The 21,176-nt window shown below is 39.6% G+C and overlaps 1 protein-coding gene across 6 annotated transcripts in view; it reads left to right on the top strand.

The window, feature by feature from the left end:
- The window catches only part of MAST2 (microtubule associated serine/threonine kinase 2), a 205,195-nt gene that overhangs the window by 104,398 nt on the left and 79,621 nt on the right, over positions 1–21,176 (top strand). The window contains exons 1-2 of one of the 6 annotated variants that reach the window (XM_065913957.1): positions 9,743–10,019; positions 12,658–12,852. The exons of 4 other annotated variants lie outside the window; for them this stretch is intronic. In XM_065913957.1, coding sequence (XP_065770029.1) covers positions 9,970–10,019; positions 12,658–12,852 — 245 coding nt within the window. In that variant the 5' untranslated portion in view covers positions 9,743–9,969. Of the gene's footprint in view, positions 1–9,742; positions 10,020–12,657; positions 12,853–21,176 lie in introns of those variants that run through there. One more of the 6 variants, XM_065913967.1, reaches the window with a different exon arrangement.

The raw sequence follows: 21,176 nt of genomic DNA, 5'->3' as shown, positions 1-21,176 counted from the left end.
AAGTTATTTTATTAAGATATAAAATATTTGCTATCTGGGCACATTACACAGAAAAAAAGAATAAACTTTAATAGGGTAGGTGAAAGCAATAAACAGTAAGCCAAGGAAACTGGCCCATCAAAATTGGGTTAAAATTGCTAAAATTTTAACCAGTTCATAGCTTTTCAGATTCATGACATGGTATTTATAAGCCACAGCAAACAAAAATCACTTTTCCAATTTTGTTCTGCTTCATATTCTGGAACATACTCATACTTTACTTGGGGACAGTTCTTAGAGGGTTGTCAGATTTAATTTTATAGTAATACTAAAATGATACTAACATGTAATGTGTTTATCATTGCTGTCTTCAAATGAATCAATAAATAGCACATTATTAAAATGTCTGAGAAGTAATTAGATTTAGATGAAGTCCTGAGGGTGCCCTTATAAGGAACTGGTGTCCTTATAAGAAGAGTGAGAGAGACAGAGAGTACTTGTGGCTCTCCCTTTCCACTGCCAGCCCCCTCCTTCTTTCCCTTCTCTTGCTCTCTCCCTTGAGGACACAGTAAGAAGGTGACTGCTGGTTATAACTCAGGAAGTGAGCCCTACAAGGAACCAGATCTGATAGCATCTTTTTTATTTTTTTTTGTTTACTTTGGCTGCTCTGGGTCTTACTTGCTGCATAAAGGCTTTCTCTAGTTGTGGCAAGTGGGGGCTCTGGGGGCTGGCTTTTCATTGCAGTGGCTTCTCATTGCAGAGCACAGACTTTAGGGTGAGCAGGCTTCCATAGTTGTGACACATGGGCTTAGTTGCTCTGTGGTATGTAGAATCTTCCTGATTCAGGGATCAAACTCACATCCCCTGCATTAGATTCTTAAGTCTGCTAGCATCATGATCTTGGACTTCCCAGCCTCCAGACTGTGAGAAGTAAATGTCTGTTGTTTAAGCCAAACACACACGCATACAAACCCTTGCAGTTCCCATTTGTAGTACAGTTATTATTGATAGTTATAACTCATACAAATAAACTCTTTGGGTGTCCCCCAAAAGTTTTGCTTGATGAATTTTGAGAAATATATATGAAACCGTACAACTCAAATTGGGACTTGGTTGCATGGCCAGGACTCAAATCCAGCCACAACCTAGACTGGGACTTGAACCCACTGTCTTTTAGTTGAGATCACATGCTCACATACCAACTATCAGGACTTCATGAAGTTCAGGTTTTTTATGTCTCATTGTGAAAAGAATTTAGTGACAGACACAATGATAGGTAAGAAGTAGATTTATATGAGAGTATATGCATTTCATAGACAGAATATAGTCCATCTCTAAAGGTAAGAGCTAGTCCTAGGTCATGGGGTTGTCTTGGAAAATGAGAGTGGCCATGGGAGAAACACATTCCACACAGTGTGGGCCATCCCAGAAGGCAAGAGGCCCTGAAACATGGCAGAGTTAGTTTTATGGGCTGGGTAATTTCATAGGCTAACGAGTGGGAGGATTATTTCCACCATTTTGAAAAAGGGACAGAGATTTACAGGAATTGGACTCTGCCCACTTTTTGGCCTTTTTACTGTTGACCTTGAAACTGCCATGGTGCTGGCAGGTGTATCATTAAGCATATGTTAATGTATTATGATGAGCGTATAATGAAGCTACTGGAAGTTGAACTTCTGCCTTCTTTGACCTAATCAGTTCTAACCATTTTGTCCTGTCTTCAAGGGCTATGTTGTTCTTTTACAATAAGTCTGCGAAAAAAGAATGTAAAGTGTGTGTGTGTAGGGGGTAGAATGTAAAGTGTGTTTTTATTTTATGTTGATTACATATTGGATTGATATTGTGAATGTCAGTTCAGTTCAGTTGCTCAGTCATGTCCTACTCTTTGGGACCCCATGGACTACAGCATGCCAGGCTTCTCTGTTCATCACCAACTCCTGGAGCTTGCTCAAACTCATGTCCATCAAGTTGGTGATGCCATCCAACCATCTCATCCTCTGTCGTTCCCTTCTCCCACCTTCAGTCTTTCGCAGCATCAGGGTCTTTTCCAATGAGTCAGTTCTTACCATCAGGTGGCCAAAGTATTGGAGCTTCAGCTTCAGTATCAGTCCTTCCAATGAATATTCAGGATTGATTTCCCTCAGGATTGACTGATTTGATCTCCTTGAATTCCAAGGACTCTCAAGAGTCTTCTCCAACACTGCAGTTCAGAGCATCAATTTTTTGGCGCTCAGCTTTCTTTATGGTCCAACTGTCACATCCATACATGACTACTGGAAAGAACATAGCTTTGATTGACTGTATGGGCCTTTGTAAGCAAAGTAATGTTTCTGCTTTTTAATAAGCTGTTTAGGTTTGTCATAGCTTTTCTTCCAAGGAGCAGGTGTTTTTTATTGTGAATAATAAAAGACGCTTGCTATAGTATATTGTGAATATACTAAGTTAAATATATTAAAAATTGTGTTATTTTGACAATACCAGCTTCATAAACTTTCTTGAGTCATTTTGTTTTCAGATTAAAAAACTATTTTTTTATTTGACTGAACCAGGTCTTAGTGTGTAGCATGCAGGACCTTTGATCCTTTTTTTGTTGCATGCAGTATCTTTAGTTGTGGCATGAAAACTCTTAGTTGCAGCATGTAGGGTCTAGTTCCCTGGCCAGTAATCAAACCCAGGCCCCCTTATTGGGAGCTCAGAGTTTTAGCCACTGGACCACCAGGGAATTCCTTAGATTTTTTTTTTTCCCCTTAAATTAGAGGGTATTTGTTCTGCTACAGTAGTAAAAATTGGAATTGGTAAAAAAAAAAAAAAAAATTCTTAAAGCAGTACATGGATTTAGAAATGAACCATGAGCTCCACATGTCAAACTTTGTAATGGAGTCTCATGATAAATTATTCTTGTCACAGAAGATATTATACAATATTTTAATATCACCTTATAAATTGCTATCACTTACATTGCAGTTTCACCATCCCTTAAAACAATAGCTAGGCAGCCATAGAACATGTTTGGCTGCTGCTGCTGCTGCTACTGCTGAGTCACTTCAGTCGTGTCCGACTCTATGTGACCCCATAGACGGCAGCCCACCAGGCTCCCCCATCCCTGGGATTCTCCAGGCAAGAACACTGGAGTGGGTTGCCATTTCCTTCTCCAATGCATGAAAGTGAAAAGTGAAAGTGAAGTCGCTCAGTGGTGTCTGACTCTTCACGACTCCATGGACTGCAGCCTACCAGGCTCCTCTGTCCATGAGATTTTCCAGGCAAGAATACTGGAGTGGGGTGCCATTGCCTTCTCCAGAACATGTTTTAAATCTCCTTTAATGTTTTCAGTGCTGGGATATAGAGAAAACCAAAAATAGCAGTATCTTCAGACTAACTTTGATCTGTGGTGGTCCTAATAAAGTAGTCTATGGAAATTTGTTGGTGAATCTGCTTCATAGTCATGTGCGGTGAACAAACTCTAAGGTGACCCACATAGTCTCCTCTTCCTATTAATATTTTTGTGTAATCCTATTCCCTTTGAGTATGGCAGTACCTGAAACTAGCTTTTAACCAATCAAAGAGTAAAAGTGACAAGATGTCATATAGACTATATAGATATATAGACTATATTATGGTCTATAATATAGACTATATTATGGTCTATAAGACTTTGTCTAAGTTAGTAGACTCACCATAGAAACTGTCTTTCTGGCTTCTTGAAATAGGCAGCCATGTTGGGAAAACCCATGTGGCACAGAATGTTGGTAACTTTTAGGAGCTGAGGTTGGCTTTCAGTTGATATCGAATCGAGTAAGCAGCTCGGGCCTCAGTTCAGTAGCCACAAGGAAATAAATTTTGCTAACTACCTGATTGAACTTAGAAGTGGATTCTTCCTTAGCTAAGCCGCTGTATAAGAATGTGGGGGTGTCACAGATTATCTAGGTCCTCTGCTTAGGCATTGTGAGACCCTAAGCAGAGGACCTGGATAAGCTGTGCTTGAATTCTAGACTCATAAAAATTGAAATACTAAATGTGTGTTGTCTTTAAGTAGCTATGTTTGTGATAATTTCTTATGCAGTAGAAAAAGAATACATCATGTCAGCTTACTTTTTCCACTTTCTTGCTTTAATTTCCTTCTATTTTATTGCAGTGTTACTTTCATTGAATCTGCTATGTGGAAATTCTTTTGACTAAAATATGTATTTAAAAATTTCAAAAAATATTTATTTGGCTGCATTTTGGCTGCATTGGGTCTTAGATGCAGCACACAGGATTTTCCTTGCTTCATGTGAAATCTTCCCTTGTGGTGTGGGGGCTCAGTAGTTGCGAAGCCCCAGCTTAGTTGCTCCACAGCATGAGGGATCTTAGTTCCCCAACCAAGGACCAAACCCATGTCCTTAGCATTGCAAGGTGGATTTGATTCCAAGGCAAACCACTCAGTATCATGGTAATCCAAGTCTATGCCCCGACCAGTAACGCTGAAGAAGCTGAAGTTGAACGGTTCTATGAAGATCTAAGACCTTCTAGAACTAACGCCCAAAAAAGATGTACTTTTCATTACAGGGAACTGGAATGCAAAAGTAGGAAGTCAAGAAACACCTGGAGTAACAGGGAAATCTGGCCTTGGAGTACAGAATGAAGCAGGGAAAAGGCTAATAGAGTTTGCCAAGAGAACACACTGGTCATTGCAAATACTCTCTTCCAGCAACACAAGAGAAGGCTCTACACATGGACATCACCAGATGGTCAATACCGAAATCAGATTGATTATATTCTTTGCAGCTGAAGATGGAGAAGCTCTTTACAGTCAAGCAAAAACAAGACCAGGAGCTGACTGTGGCTCAGATCATGAACTCCTTATTGCCAAAATCAGACTTAAATTGAAGAAAGTAGGGAAAACCACTAGATCATTCAGGTATGACCTAAATCAAATCCCTTATGATTATACAGTGGAAGTGACAGAAAAATTCAAGGGATTAGATATGATAGAGTGCCTGATGAATATGGATGGAGGTTTGTGACATTGTACAGGAGGCAAGGATCAAAACCATCCTCAAGAAAAAGAAATGCAAAAAAGGAAAATGGCTGTCTGAGGAGGCCTTACAAATAGCTGTGAAAAGAAGAAGAAGCAAAAAGCAAAGGAGAAAAGGAAAGATATACCCATTTGAATGCAGAGTTCCAAAGTATAGCAAGGAGAGATAAGAAAGTCTTCCTCAAAACCAGATCTGAAAGAGACATGTGTACCCCAATGTTCATCGCAGCACTGTTTATAATAGCCAGGACATGGAAGCAACCTAGATGCCCATCAGCAGACGAATGGATAAGAAAGCTATGGTACATAAACACAATGGAATATTACTCAGCCATTAAAAAGAATACATTTGAATCAATTCTAATGAGATGGATAAAACTGGAGCCCATTATACAGAGTGAAGTAAGCCAGAAAGATAAACACCAATACAGTATACTAATGCATATATGTGGAATTTAGAAAGATGGTAATGATAACCCTATATGCAAGACAGAAAAAGAAGCACAGATGTATAGCACAGACTTTTGGACTCTATGGGAGAAGGCGAGGGTGGGATGATCTGAGAGAACAGCATCAAAACATGTATACTGTCAAGTGTGAAACAGATCACCAGTCCAGGCTGGATGCGTGAGACTAGTGCTCGGAGCTGGTGCACTGGGAGGACCCAGAGGGGTGGGATGGTGAGGGAGGTGGGAAGGGGGTTCAGGATGGGGAACACATGTAAATCCATGGCTGATTCATGTCAATGTATGGCAAAAACCACTACCATATTGTAAAGTAATTAGCCTCCAACTAATAAAAATAAATGGAAAAAAAAAGTTAGCCAAAAAGAAGAAAAGAAAGGCTTCCTCAGTGATCAGTGCAAAGAAATAAAGGAAAAAAATAGAGTGGGAAAGATTAGAGATCTCTTCGAGAAAATTAGAGATACCAAAGGAACATTTCATGCAAAGATGGGCTCAATAAAGGACAGAAATGGTATGGACCTAGCAGAAGATATTGAGAAGAAGTTGCAAGAATACACAGAAGAACTATACAAAAAAGATCTTCATGACCCAGATACTCACGATGGTGTGATCACTCACCTAGAGCTAGACATCCTGGAATGTGAAGTCAAGTGGGCCTTAGGAAGCATCACTACAAACAAAGCTGGTGGAGGTGATGGAATTCCAGTTGAGCTGTTTCAAATCCTAAAAGATGATGCTGTGAAAGTGCTGCACTCAATATGTCAGCAAATTTGGAAAGCTCAGCAGTGGCCACAGGATTGGAAAAGGTCAGTTTTCATTCCAATCCCAAAGAAAGGCAATGCCAAAGGATGCTCAAACTACTACACAATTGCAATCATCTCACATGCTAGCAAAGTAATGCTGAAAATTCTCCAAGCAAGGCTTCAACAGTATGTGAACCATGAACTTCTGGATGTTCAAGCTGGTTTTAGAAAAGGCAGAGGAACCAGAGATCAAATTGCCAACATCCACTGGATCATCAAAAAAACAAGAGAGTTCCTGAAAAACATCTATTTCTGCTTTATTGACTATGCCAAAGCTTTTGACTGTGTGGATCACAACAAACTGTGGAAAATTCTCAAACAGATGGGAATAAAAGACCACCTGACTTGCCTCCTGAGAAATCTGTGTGCATATCCAGAAGCAACAGTTAGAGCTGGACATGGAACAACAGACTGGTTCCAAATTGGGAAAGGAGTACATCAAGGCTGTATATTGTCACCCTGCTTATTTAACTTATATGCAGAGTACATGATGAGGAACACTGGGCTGAATGAAGCACAAGTTGGAATCAAGATTGCTGGGGGAAATATCAATAACCTCAAGTATGCAGGTGACACCACCATTTATGGCAGAAATCGAAGAAGAACTGAAGAGCCTCTTGATGAAAGTGAAAGAGGACAGTGAGAAAGTTAGCTGAAAACTCAACATTTAGAAAACTAGGATCATGGCATCTGGTCACATCACTTCATGGCAAATAGATGGGGAAACAGTGGAGACAGTGTCAGACTATTTTTTTGGGCTCCAAAATCACTGCAGATGGTGACTGCAGCTATGAAATTGAAAGACGCTTGCTCCTTGGAAGGAAATTAGGACCAACCTAGACAGCATGTTAAATAGCAGATACATTACTTTGCCAGCAAAGGTCTGTCTAGTGAAAGCTATTGTTTTTCCAGTAGTCATATATGGATGTAAGAGGTGGCCTATAAAGAAAGCTGAGAGCTGAAGGATTGATGCTTTTGAACTGTGTTGTTGGAGAAGACTCTTGAGAGTCCCTTGGACTGCAAGGAGATCCAACCAGTCCATCCTAAAGGAGGTCAGTCCTGAATATTCATTGGAAGGGCTGATGCTGAAGCTGAAATTCCAATACTTTGGTCACCTGATGGGAAGAACTGACTCATTTGAAAAGACCGTGCTGCTGGGAGGGATTGGGGGCAGGAGGAGAAGGGAACAAGAGAGGATGAGATGGTTGGATGGCATCACTGACTCGATGGACATGAGTTTGAGTAGACTCCAGAAGTTGGTGATGGACAGGGAGGCCTGGCGTGCTGCAGTCCATGGGGTTGGGAATTGGACACAACTGAGGTACTGAACTGAACTGAGCTGGACTACCAAGGCAGTCCCTGGCTACACTGTATTTAATGTTTTAACAAGTGAAAAAACCAAATAGCTAAACTTACTTTTTTTTTTTTTTTTTGGCCCTTTCCCCATCCTTTTCAAGTGATTAATGTAAGTTTGTAAAAACACTGCATAATTTTCTGCACTGTTTGTACCATTTTATACTTCTACTGCCAGTGATACTGAGAGTTCTAATTGTCCCACTTCTATACTAAGTCTTACTTGTTATAGTAAGACTTTAAATTTTAAGACCAGTCTAAGGGCGTGGGTAGTAATATCTCATTGTGATTTTAACTTGCATTTCTTGGATGAAAAATGATGTTAATAATAACATAAAGCAACCAACAATTGTAAGTAATTACTGGATTCTACTCTAAGCACTCTACATATAATCACCAACTAGTCCTCATCACAGCTCTATGATATGCATGCTATTATTCCATTATTATTGTTATTATTATTAAATAGCCTGGAGTTGTGTATTAGAGAATGGAGAATATTGAGTAGAACCTTAGAACCTCACCTTAACTGCATGGTCTCAGCTTGGGGTGGGGAGAGACAGGGGCTAGTTTCCTAGATGTGGGAGTGTGGACTTCTGTGACTGACCCTGATATCATCACGAGACTTTCCCAAAGTGAGACTCAGTACTTGTTGAGAGGTGGTAGATTTCTGAGAGTGTTTCCATTTTTGTAATAGAGAACAGGGGATTCTGGGAAGGAACTGTGAGAGACAAATGATTGGGCTGGTACATGGAGAGGGAAAGTGAGTGTCTGTAGCTGCCAGGTGGGGTGAGTTTGGTTGGATAATTAGAGCAGTGGCTTTCAAATTTTTTAGACTATGATCCTCAATAATAGATTTTACATTGTAACTCATGACACGTGTTTGCACTTATAAATAATACATATTTCAATAACAGATGTTACAAACACAAATTTCACTAAATAATTCTTCCCCTCACTTTGTGTGAAGCACTCTGATATTTTCTTTTCAGAAAATTCTATTTCCCTTTTAAGAAAATATTGGTCCCGACTTTCTAAGTTGATCTCATGACTCACTAGAGTTGTGACCTGCAGTTGAAAAAGCACTGGTTGGAGTATGAATTAATCTTTTGGATGTTATCCTAGAAGATTAGTTTGACATACTTTGTCATCCATATGAATGAGACGATGTCATCTGAGTTGGCAGGTGCTCTGAAGCAGGGGACCAAGATTTTGCTGAATTTCCACTTCCTTAGCTGACAGTGTTTAGCTCAATAATTTATTTGCTTTTGTCAGATGGTTTGTTATGTGTTTGCACTTACCTTCCACTTTAGATTGAGAGCTTGCCCTCTTGGGAAGGCAACACCTATGATAATAGCTAATAATTCTGTAGCACTTCCTTTGTGCTAGGCACTTTTCTGTTTTACATATAATAATCTTCACTACAACCCATCTATTAATCACCTTACCTATTTTCATTCTATGAGTGGGGAAATGTTCAGTGACTTACCCTTCTTTACAGTTCTTCTGCAGCTTACCTCATATAATATCTGGCATAGAAATTATTTCATTAATAATTTATGGATGAAATTAAACTAAGTAGTTTCTAGTCTTCTCTTAATTTGACTTATGGTGTTTCTTAGCAGAAGGTTATTTAAGTGATTGGAGAGTAATACAAATTGAGCTTAAAATGCTGCTGGATTTTGTCTGAAGAAATGCAGAGTTTACTTAAATTGGTTCCTGAGCCCTAACATTACAACTGTCTTGTCCTCCATCAGGTCTGGGCTTGAGAATGAATAATGTTGCAGAAATGCCCACGTATTCTTAGCTCATTATTTACTGATTTGGGATCCTTAACGTGCTTTGTTCCCGTCCGCTGCCCACTGCAGCAGCTGTTCTAGCCTGACCCACGCCTCCTGAGCTAATAGTATTTCTGTCACAGTGTGAGTTTTCCACTTGGTATGTGCAGTCTCTGCCAGAGTCCTCACTGTTGCCAGGCTTCAGGGCTGGAGGTTGTGACTGATGTGTGGGGGAGGGGATCTGATGCTTGTCACTGAGGAGGAACGAGGTGCTCCCTGGGACTCTGATTTGTTCCAGGCTGAGTGTGAATGATGTCAGGCAGACAGGACAGCTGATTCATTTGGGGTCTGGGACTCCTCACTCTGCCTCACTGCTGCCTTTTGTGCTCTTAGGTTTTTTTTTTAAGGGGGGGTGTTGTTGAAAATCATAATTTTGAAGAAAAGTACTTTAATTTTTCTCTTAAATTTGGGAAGCCTTTGTAAGTTTCCTTTGGCTTATGCCTGCATACCTCTTGTGTGAGAGAACTTCCTGCCAAGATCCCCAGTGGGAGAGGGCAAAATCTTGAGTAGCCAGGAAAATGATGAAACGGAGGCGAGAGAGACTGGGAGCACCATGCCTGCGGATCCAGTAAGGAGGCTGGGGTCTCTGAGTGGAAACTGGCAGGTGTCAGGAAAAGAACTAATGCCAACTAACACACCTTCATTTGCTTGGATAAAGACTCTGGTTTGGAGATGTCTGTCAGGAAGAGGGCTGGGCTGGCTTCATGAATTCAAGGTCAAAACAGTGGTCCCTGGCAGAGGTATATGGGGTTTCTAATTCTGAAAACTGAGTTAGATGTCTTTTAGAGATTCTTAGGTACTTGGGAAGCCGGACTAACAATGAAGATTTTTTTTTCCTGCCTTGCAAGCAAAAGTGTATTTAAAGTAAGTGTCAAAGCCCTAGTGGATATGAAAAACAAATGGAAAAGAAAATATCTCCTCTTTTGATTAGAGAGGGTATTGTATTTCTGCCCTTGGCCTGTCAGCTCAGGACCTCAGATCTGCCCTTGCAGATCCAAGCCTGAGTCTTTCAGGGCGGGAATTTTATTTCTATGTTAACCAATATAGAAATAATACTTAGGTAAGGATTTTGAAGCTGGGGAATGGAAGAAGAGTTGCTCTTCAGGGTAGCTTTCCCAAGAGATGCTCAGGCTTATTTAATGAAGAGGTATTGAGTAAATTGATCAGCAAATTAGGGAACCAGAGAAAGGAGTACCCTAGAGTTCATTCCGCCTCAGTGATCTGTCTTGAACGGCCTTTGCTGTAACAGGGCAGAGGGAATGCCTTTCAGATTTCCTTCTCCTGAAGGATAGTGGTTACGTGAAGACAGCATAGTTACTCAAGTAGGCGGACTTTGTCAGTGGGCTTCCTTTGGGTCATTGCCCTTCAGTGCTAGTGGATGCTCATTGATTGAACTGATGATTCTGCCAGACCTTGGGAAATCAGACTTGTTTGAAGTATAAAATCAGAAGGATTGGCACACTTTTTAAAAAAAATGGTTTATTTCCATATTAAACCTACAAAGTAAATGACCACAATAGGGAAACTTCATCAATTAAGAAAACATAGGGATTAAAAATCATCCTCTCCAAACATTAGTGTACCGGTAATTTTAATCATTGTATCTCTTTTAGTGACTTTGAATTTGGATTAGGAAGACGCTCCTTGAGGATCTAGGAAGTGGTTTATCAATCTCTTCCCTTTTTCAAACATTTTTTTCTAGGTTATAGCCCCAGTATAGTATAACCAGTTTGCAGAGTGGTAATTAAAAACAAAGAGAATGAAATTTGGTTTTCATAGATTTTTTTTATAATTTCTAATTATATGTTCATCAGATGGCTAAGTCTCATCTTATGTGATAAGATTTAAGACTCCAAAATTTTCTATAAGCAATGTTATTCAGGTTAACAAGTGTATGTTCTGATTAACTCTAGCTTATATGTATTGTTGACCCTTAAAACCACAGGTCCACTTACACCACAGGTTTTTTCAATAAGTATGTGCTACAGTACATACAATGTACAATTACTTGAACCTGCAGATGTAGAACCTCAGATACGGAGTGCTGACTATGAAGTTGGAGTGATAACTGTGAAGTTATAGACAGATTTTCAACTGCAAAGGGAGTCGACACCTGTGTTGTTCAAGTGTCGACTGTAGTCGGGAACTAATTTTTTAAATTTAGATGTCATTTAGAGTTCTTTAGAAAAGTGGAAATTCTTTTTGAAAGTGAAAAATTAATATTTTTGCTTATAATTTAAAAATATATTGAAAGATTTTACCATCCTATTATATCTTCATATTGTGTACTCATCTGAGAAATATGCTGAAGCCAGCTAGAGGGATAATATATAGGAAGGTGGAGATTTCTTTTGAATATGTGTAATTAAATACAAGTAGAATGTCATCAAATCCAAACAGGTAGCAAACAATGCAGGAGACTCACATCATTTTAAAACAGGTGCTTATGTGATACTTAAGTTTTTTTTTCCTATCTTGTAAATAAGATATTGTAGTTAAATATGGTATTTGTATAGAAAGCTATACCACTACTATACATATTAAATGCTATGCATCTGTCAATTATTTTTCATCATCCATGACATGTTTTTTATATATGATTAAAAAATAGAAATTTATATTTATCATCTGTCTGTTCAGTCTAATGATCTCACTTAGTCTTCTTTAGGATTTAACACATTAAGATGGTTAAATTGTTTTTTGGGGAAAAAAACCTGCAAAATGAAAATTAAATAGAAGCAAAATTTATTATATATAATGAAATAACATTATTTGGTATACTCAGGCTAAAGTTAGTTAACTTGGTATTTTAGATGTAATCTAACAATTTAAACTATTAAAAATGCTTTACTTTTATTGACATATATTTCTCTAGGAAATTTTAGTCATTGAACACAACATATTGTCTGTTGCTTGCTAATTGATGAATTGTAGTAAATTTACAACATTTTCACAGAAGCCAACCTAAAAACTTTGAATACCCAAAGCTTAACTTTTTGGTTTTAATTCTGTGGATTAAGTTTTAGTCTCCATGGTCATTCTGTGGCAACATTGGTACTGGTGTATTAATATCTGAGAGTGGGAGAATGGTTTTTGACCACTTACTTTTCTTGAGCCTCTTGCCTAAACTAACCCTCTTTGAATGTTTCTCTTTGGCTGAGAAATTACCACTGACTCTGTTTTTCTCTGCTGTGGTACGTTGTCAGAATCTCTGCTCTTTGCCGAGGATCTGAAGTAAACCGGCACGTACTTTCTCCCACGTCGGCTCCAGCCTGGTCCCTCTCTAAAGTCCCCTTTAGTGCCGACTGTGCTCTGGCTACTTCTCCTCTTGCCTTTTTCCTGAACACACACGCCCATAGCAGTCCTGGCAGTCCCTGTTCCAGCCGCTCACTGCAGTGGAGGTAAGGAAACCTACTGTGATGAACGTGGGCCTTAGCAATTGCTTCTGGTCTGCTAAGTAAAACCTAGACCTTTCTCCTTAATAATGGGGAGAAACTGTACAAAAGTGATGGCTTGTGTGAAAGGAATTTCACAGATCTCTGTTACACGCAAAATTAGGGGAAAAGTAGTGTAGCATATCAGTAGTTAGATAATTGTGTGTCCGTCTTAACCAATGGGCAGCCCCGTGACCACCCCATAGGAGAAACATAACATGATAGACTGCTTGAGTTCTCTGAGGGCTAAGTAGTCCAAACCCACATTATACACAGAAGGAAAATGAGTCCATACTATATACTGGACACTGTTTTTCTTACGAAGGACTGTGATCACAAAGGAGTAAAGTCCCTGCTCTCAGTGAGCTTAGATTCTAGTGGAAGGAGGCAAACAGATTAGTGAGTAAATATATAATAGATGGACATAAATGATACTGAGAAAATACAGTAGGATAAGGGGGGATGGGGACTGTGGGATCTGGGGGTTGACATTTCATATAAGATGGCCAGGGAGGTCCTCACCAATAAGTTGACATTTGAGGAAAGACCTGAAGTAAATCTCAGAGCCAGAATAGGGATATCTGAAGGAAGAGCATTTCAGACAGAGGCAGCAGAAAGTGCCTAAGACCTGATCTAAGAGCTTGCTCTGTGTGTTCTTTGTATAGCAGAGTCCATTGAAGCTCGTGTGGAATGAGTTAGGTGATGAGTGGGAAGAAATGAGGTCTGAGATTTAGTGGGGAGCCAGATAAAGTAGAGCTTTAAAACCATGATAAGGATTCTTATTCTTTTACTGAGTAAGTTGAGAAGCTATTGAATGGATTAAAGCAGAAGAATGTCATGATCCAACTTAGATGAAAAGAATCACCATGGCTGTAGTTAGAAGGCTACTGGTATATTCTAGGTGAGAGACAGTGGTTTGAACCCACGATGGTGCAGGTGGTAAGAAGTGTGGATTAGATACAGAATCTGAAAAAAAAAATAGATGCAGAATCTGAGAAAATGATGAGTTAAGGATAACTGAAGATTTGGGGCTGAAGAGCTAGAAAAGTTTAGTTATTGTTAACTGAGATTGGGGAACTGCAAGAGATAGCTAATTAGACATTCAGTTAGAGATATGTGAGGTCTGGGCTAAAGAGTAGAAATTGTCATCTTATAAATGAATGAATCATTAGGTTTATGAGATTATCCAGTGAGTAGAGGAGGAAATGTCAATGGATTGAGCCCTGGACTGGGGCAATCTGACTTTAAGAGATTGGGGAGACAAGGAACTAGCAAAGGAGAGACTAAAAAGGAACAGTTCTTCAGGAAGGACTAAGAAACCAATTGAAAAAATTTCTCAAGTTAAGAGGAAGATATGAGTGATCAATAGGTATTTGGTAAGCTTTAGGATTGACTGGTTTGATCTTCCTGCAGTCAAAGGAACTCTTAAGAATCTTCTCCAGCACCGCAGTTTGAAAGCATCAATTCTTCGGCACTCAGTCTTCTTTGTGGTCCAACTCTCACATCCATACATGACTACTGGAAACACCATAGCTTTGACTATACAAATCTTTGTTGGCAAAGTGATGTCTCTGCTCTTTAATATGCTGTCTAGGTTTATCAGAGCTTTTTATTTTGTGACTGCAGTCACCATCTACAGTGATTTTTGGAGCCCAAGAAAATAAAATCTGTTACTGCTTCCACTTTTCCCCCATCTATTTGCCATGAAGTGATGGGTCTGGATGCCATGATCTTAGTTTTTTGAATGTTGAGTTTTAAGCCAGCTTTTTCACTCTTCTCTTTCACTTTCATCAAGAGGCTCTTTAGTTCCTCTTTGCTTTCTGCCATTAGAGAGGTATCATCTGCATATCTTAGGTTGATATTTCTCCCAACAATCATGATTCCAACTTGTGATTCATCGAACCTGCATTTTGCATGATGTATTCTGCATATAAGTTAAATAAGCAGGGTGACAATATACAACCTTGATGTACTCCTCTCCCAATTTTGAAGCAGTCTGTTGTTCCTTATCTGGTTCTAACTGTTGCTTCTTAACCAGTACACAGGTTTCTCAGGAGGCAGGTAAGGTAATCTGGTATTCCCATCACTTTAAGAGTTCTCCACAGTTTGTTGTGATCCACATAGTCGAAGGTTTTTGCATAGTCAGCAAAGCAGAAGTAGATATTTTTCTGGAATTCCCTTGCTTTCTCTGTGATCCAACGGATGTTGGCAATTTGATCTCTGCTTCCTCTGCCTCTGCCTTTTCTAAATCCAGCTTGTACATCTGAAAGTTCTCAGTTCATGTAGGCAGTGGGAAGTTCTCAGGTCACGTAGGCAGTGGAAAATGGCATTCAGCCCCAAAGGATCTTGCTCTAGTATCTGTAGTCTTAACCCTGCTGTAATGTTTCTGATGAAATGTGCTATTGTGTGTTTAGTTAGTAAGTAAACAAATTCTTAGGACTTAATAGCGCCCCAGCTGAGTACCATTCTAACTATTTAAAAATCTGTAAATCATTCAGTCCATACACCAGGTTTGTGCAGTAGGGATTATTGTTATGCTTGTTTTGCAGATGAGAAAACAGATGTGCAGAGAGATTATAATAAATTACCTGAGATAAAACAGATGGTAAACGGCAAAAGTGGGATTAAAACCCAAGCCGTCTGGCTCCAGAAATCGTGTTCTCAACTATACTGTTCTGCTTCCCCATCTAAGATACTTCTTTCATATAGTGTGTTTTGAGCCTAAGTAACTTTGTGGACCCAGGTCTTCTCTTTTCCCAAGGTAACCTAGTCATGACATTCTTATACAAATCCACTCATACTCAGGGAGTTGGTGTTTCTAATCCATTTTCACTTTCAGGCCATTATCTTATTTCCTTTTAAAAACCTCTGTCCTTCTTTTAGGCATGTGTCATTCCATTTTTTTCTTTTACCCACGTTCATTGTTATTATCCACTAATTTAGTTTTGTTCTCTGAGTTCACATTCTGAGTCTAGGACAGAAAGACTTTAATGAACACAATGATGAACCTAAATTCTACAAAATTGTTACCATTTTTGCACATTAGTCCATGTGCCTAATGAACATGCTGTTATTTAGCAATTAAGCAAATATATATAAAGAGAAAAATGATTCTAATAAGCAATACAAATAAGTGAAGAAAATTCTAGAGCTACTGGCAGTGAATTTAACCTCTATTTAAAAATAGATGACCCAGGAGAGATCTAGGATCTGCATACTGCCACCATGCAGGGGCCATATTAGGATGTCTTTTATTTCTACAGAGTATACTATTTTTATGGGCTGAATTGTGTCCCCCTAAAATTCGTATGTTGAAGCTTTGAACCTCCAGTTCCTAGAAGGTGACTGTACTGGGGCATAGGATTTTCACAGAGATAATTAAGGTTAAATAAGGTCTTTGGGGTGGGCTGTAATTGGTGTACTTATAAGAAGGAGGCTTCCTTGGTGGCTTAGTGGTAAAGAATCCGCCTGCCAAGCAGGAGATCCCTGGGTCAGAAAGATCCCCTGGAGAAGGAAACGGCAACCCACTCCAGTATTCTTACCTGGGAAATTCCAGCGACAGAGGAGCCTAGAGGGCTACAGTCCATGGGATCTCAAAAGAGTCAGACACGACTTAGCGACTGAACAACAACAATAACTTAGAAGAAGGGGTTTAGACAGGACACAGACACAGAGGGAGAAGACAGCCATTTACAAGCCAAGGAGTAAGGCCTCAGAAGAAATAACCCTGCTGACACCTTCTAGCCCCTAGAACTGGAGGGAAATAAATGTCTCCTGCCACCCAGTCTGTGGTACTTTGATATGGCAGCCCTGGCAAACTGACACAGCTATTGAGGCTTTTGGTTGCATTGCCCAAAGGGGCTAGAAATAGTAGTTAGAACTGGCACTGCTCAGAATCTTAACCCTTTTTATTGAGTGGTGCATCTTAGTGATATATTTAAGATCTCACAGATTGTTGTCTATAGTAATTTGAAGGACAGTAAAGACACAACTTTAAAATAATGATCTTTCGGATTCTTATAGTATATTTCCATTTGTTCCTTGATGAGAAGGGATAGGTCTGTTACACACAGGTCTTGATGCTATCTTTCAAGTGTCCTCGATGGGTATGGTTAACCTTAAGAGGCATAATAAATGTGTGATTGGGTTGAATTAACCTCAAACCTTTAGTCAACTTGTACCTCTTCTAAGAATATGATTCTAGCCTGCTGATTGGCACTGAGACATGCGTATTGCATTGTTGATAAAACCCTATTTGAAGGAGTACTAGATATGGTCCTTGGTGTAATTGATGTCCCTAAGGACAGCAGGAAGCTGTGTCTTGGGCCATTCATTGGGATTTTAGACCTCCTGGGGATAGAAGCTTGGTGTTGGCAACTCCCTGGAACATAGAATGGCTTAGGTTTTGATTCAGTTTTGAGTTGCCATTATTATCGTCAGCCCTAAAGTGCAGCAAGAAGTCCTCATTAGAATGAACTTTGTATAGGAAGAGTTCTAGCTGTAGCTTACTTCCCACTGCATAGAAATTCTTTTCGTACAATCTCTAGTGAAAAAGTTATTCTTTGGTTGAACATCTTCAGCAACAAGAAGTTCACCATTGAAGTATGTAGCTAGTACTAATTCAGGCCTATGGCCCTTCCTGTGTCACATTTGTAAGAAGCTTTCTGTAGACTTTAATGGCAAAGGACAGGTGTTCCTTTGGGCGTCCTCCAAATCTGGGCAGCCTTTGAAACCCTTTTTTGGTAGTGTCAAGATTGTTTCCTGCCAAAGAGAAAGCACTATTTTCATTTACCAACACCTGCTTGTCTTATCTGTCTTTCTTTAAACAACTGCTTTTCAAAGTAACTCTAAAAGAGGAACGTCTCCAGAACTTGTTCTTATCCTGGCCCTGTTGTAGGCAAATCACTTCCCTTCTTTCTGTCTCAGTTTTTTATGTTATTAAACTGGGGATGGTAATGGACTTCAGGTATCACTGTCAGGATACATGTAAGATTGTTCAGAATAACAATTATTGTTGCTGTAACAGTTACTTTGCTCTCTTTGTTAGATAATTCACATATTGCTAATCCTCACTTTTTTTTTTTTTTTTTTTGCTTCTATTATTTTTCCTTTTGCTTTCTTTTAGTTTTCTCATATTCTGATTTTCCCTTGAGTAACTCTAGGTATCACTTATCATTATATTCTGCCCTTGGAAGTTTTGTTACTGGCTAAGATGAGGCAGTGGCAGCTGTGTTCTCTCTTGCCTTCTCACACAGGCTCACTAATTATTGCAGCTAAAACTGGCCCACTGGGGCACACCAGGACATGGAGTAAAATGAAGAACACCGAATTACATTCTCCTTTGGGCCATTTCTTGGCAGTGGGAAAAGTCCATTGAGACAGGCTTAAGGTGTTTCATTCCTATCCAGCACCCCCGCTCCTGTGTAAGGAAAAGAACAATTTGAGAATATACTCAAATGTGATTCTCCTGTTAGGGAAGGGGTAGTCCTTTTTAAAAAATATTTTATGGAAAGATAAAGTAATGAAGAATACTAGCTGTGATTTGACCTCAGGAAACTGTATGCCAGAGAATTGTAGATCCTGGCTTCAGTGACTCTGAATTAATATATAGTTCTATCAGGCAACATGCCAAAGGCTTGCTTTTGAATTAAGAGTAGGAAGCTGAAGGTTTCTAGGGTATTTCTATTTCTAAAAGTAGGAAAATTTTGTTTACTGGAAAACTTACTCTCTTTTAAAAATACTGTATTGTGGGAAATCGCCGTAATATTCCAAAGTAGAGAGAGTAGTCTTATATCCCCACTGTAAGTTGTGTTAACAACTCATGATCAGTATTATCTCATATATATCCCACCTATTCCCCCCCACACTCAGTTATTTTAAAGCAAATCTCATTTCATTTCATCTGTAAATATATCAGTTTGTATCTCTAAAGGTAAGAACTCTTACCTAGCAATATCATCAAATGTCTAGTCAGTGTTCAAATATTTTATGACAGTTGGTTTTTTTAAAAATCAGTATCCAAATATGCCAACACAGTTTGTTTGATTACTGTATCTCTTAGGGCTTCCCTGATAGCTCAGTTGGTAAAGAATCAGGAGACCCTGATTCGATTCCTGGGTTGGGAAATTCGCTGAAGAAGGGATAGGCTACCCACTCCAATATTCTTGGGCTTCTCTTGTGGCTCAGCTGGTAAAGAATCCACCTTCAATGTGAGAGACCTGGGTTCAATCCTTGGGTTGGAAAGATCCTCTGGAGAAGGGAAAGGCTACCCACTCCAGTATTCTGGCCTGGAGAATTTCATGGACTATATAGACCACAGGATTGCAAAGAGTCAGACATGACTGAGCAACTTTCACGTTCATCTTTTAGGTAGGGTGACCATATAATTTATTATCTAAACTAGGGAGCTTTTAATAATGAAAGAGGACTCTATTAACAGTTATACTGGAATATCAGGCATGAACCTAGGTTATAATGGACAAATTGGGGTGTCTGGTTACTCTACCTTTAAGTTTCTTTGGTTCTCCCGTCCTCTTTTTCATTTCCTTTTCTTCCTTGTATTTAATTTATTGAAGCAACTGAGTTGTTTATCCTTGTAGACTTTCCCACATTCTGTATTTTCCTGATTGCATCCCTGAGAAGTTATTTAACATGATCTTGTGACCTCTGTAAACTGTAAACTGTAGGTTAGATCTGATTCTGATTTGATTTGGGGGCCTGGGGAAGAATACTTAACAGAATTTGGTGCAGTGTACAGCTGTTAGGACTCAGGTCATGTCAGGTTTCTCCCTTGTTTTGATAGTAGTGGTCTTTGATAATTATTACTTACACCCATTATTTTATTATTTTGCAAAAAAGGTGATATTCCCATTCCTTTTCCATTTATTAGCTACAGTGTTTACATGAAAAGAATTTCCCCCTTTGTTATCTATTTGTTACCCTAAGGTACGAGCTTCCCAGGTGGTGCTAGTGGTAAAGAGTCCACCTGCCAATGCAGGAGATGTAAGAGACATTGGTTTGATCTCTGGTTTGGGAAGATCCCCTGGAGGAGGGCATGGTAACCCACTCTATTATTCTTGCCTGGGAATCCCATGGACAGAGGAGCCTGGTGGTCTACAGTCAGTCCTTAGGGTCTCAAAGAGTCAGATATAACTGAAGTGACTTAGCACACACACTACACCCTAAGGTACAGTTAGGTACTCTTATTCTTTTTTTAAAAGAAATTTTATTGGAGTGTGGTTGATTTACAATGTTGTGTTAGTTTCTGCTCTACAGCAAAGTGAATCAGTTATACATATACATATACCCACTGTTTTTTAGGTTCTTTTCCCATAAAGGTCATTACAGATTATTGTGTGGAGTTACCTGTGCTATGGGCTTCCCAGGTGGTGCCAGTGGTAAAGAACCTGCCTGCCAATGCAGGAGACTCAGAGACCTGGGTTCAATCCCTGAGTTGGGAAGGTCCCCTGGAGAAAGGCATAGCAACCCATTCCCATATTCTTGCCTGGAGAATCCCGTGGATAGAGGAGCCTGGTGGGCTATACTTGTGCTATACAGTAGGTTCTTATTTGTTATCTATTTTATATATGGTTGTTGTTGTTCAGTAGCTAAGTTGTGTCCGACTCGTTGGACCCCATGGACTGCAGCATGCCAGGCTTCTCTGCCCATCACTATCTCCCTGAGTTTCCTCAAACTCATGTCCATTGAGGCAGTGATGCCATCCAACCATCCTATCCTCTGTTGCCCTCTTCTCCTCAATTTTTCCTAGCATCAGGGTCTTTTCCAATGAGTCAGTTCTTCACATCAGGTGGCCAAAGTATTAGAGCTTTAGCATCAGTCCTTCCAATGAATATTCAGGGTTGATTTCCTTTAGGATTGACTGGTTGGCTCTCCTTGCAGTCCAAGAGACTCTCAAGAGTCTTCTCCAGCCCCACAGTTCCAAAGCGTCAATTTCTCAGTGCTCAGCCTTCTTTATAGTCCAACTTTCACATCCATACATGACTACTGGAAAAACCATAACTTTGACATTTTATGTATAGTAGTATGTATATGTCAATGCCTGTCTCCCAATTTATCCCTCTTTCTTCTTTACCCTGTAGTAAGCATAAGATTGTTTTCTATATCCGTGATCCTATTAGGTGCCCCTACTTTTTTTTTTTTTTGCCACACCGTGCAGCATGCAGGATCATAGTTTCCTGACCAGACACTGAGCCTGCTCTCCCTGCAGTAGAAGTGCAGAGTCTTAACCACTGGACTACCAGGGAAGTCTCTAGGTACCCTTACTCTTGAGT

This window comes from Muntiacus reevesi, chromosome 1 (assembly GCF_963930625.1).
Source record: "Muntiacus reevesi chromosome 1, mMunRee1.1, whole genome shotgun sequence".
Lineage (NCBI taxonomy): Eukaryota > Metazoa > Chordata > Mammalia > Artiodactyla > Cervidae > Muntiacus > Muntiacus reevesi.
This window is presented reverse-complemented; position numbering and strand designations above follow the sequence as displayed.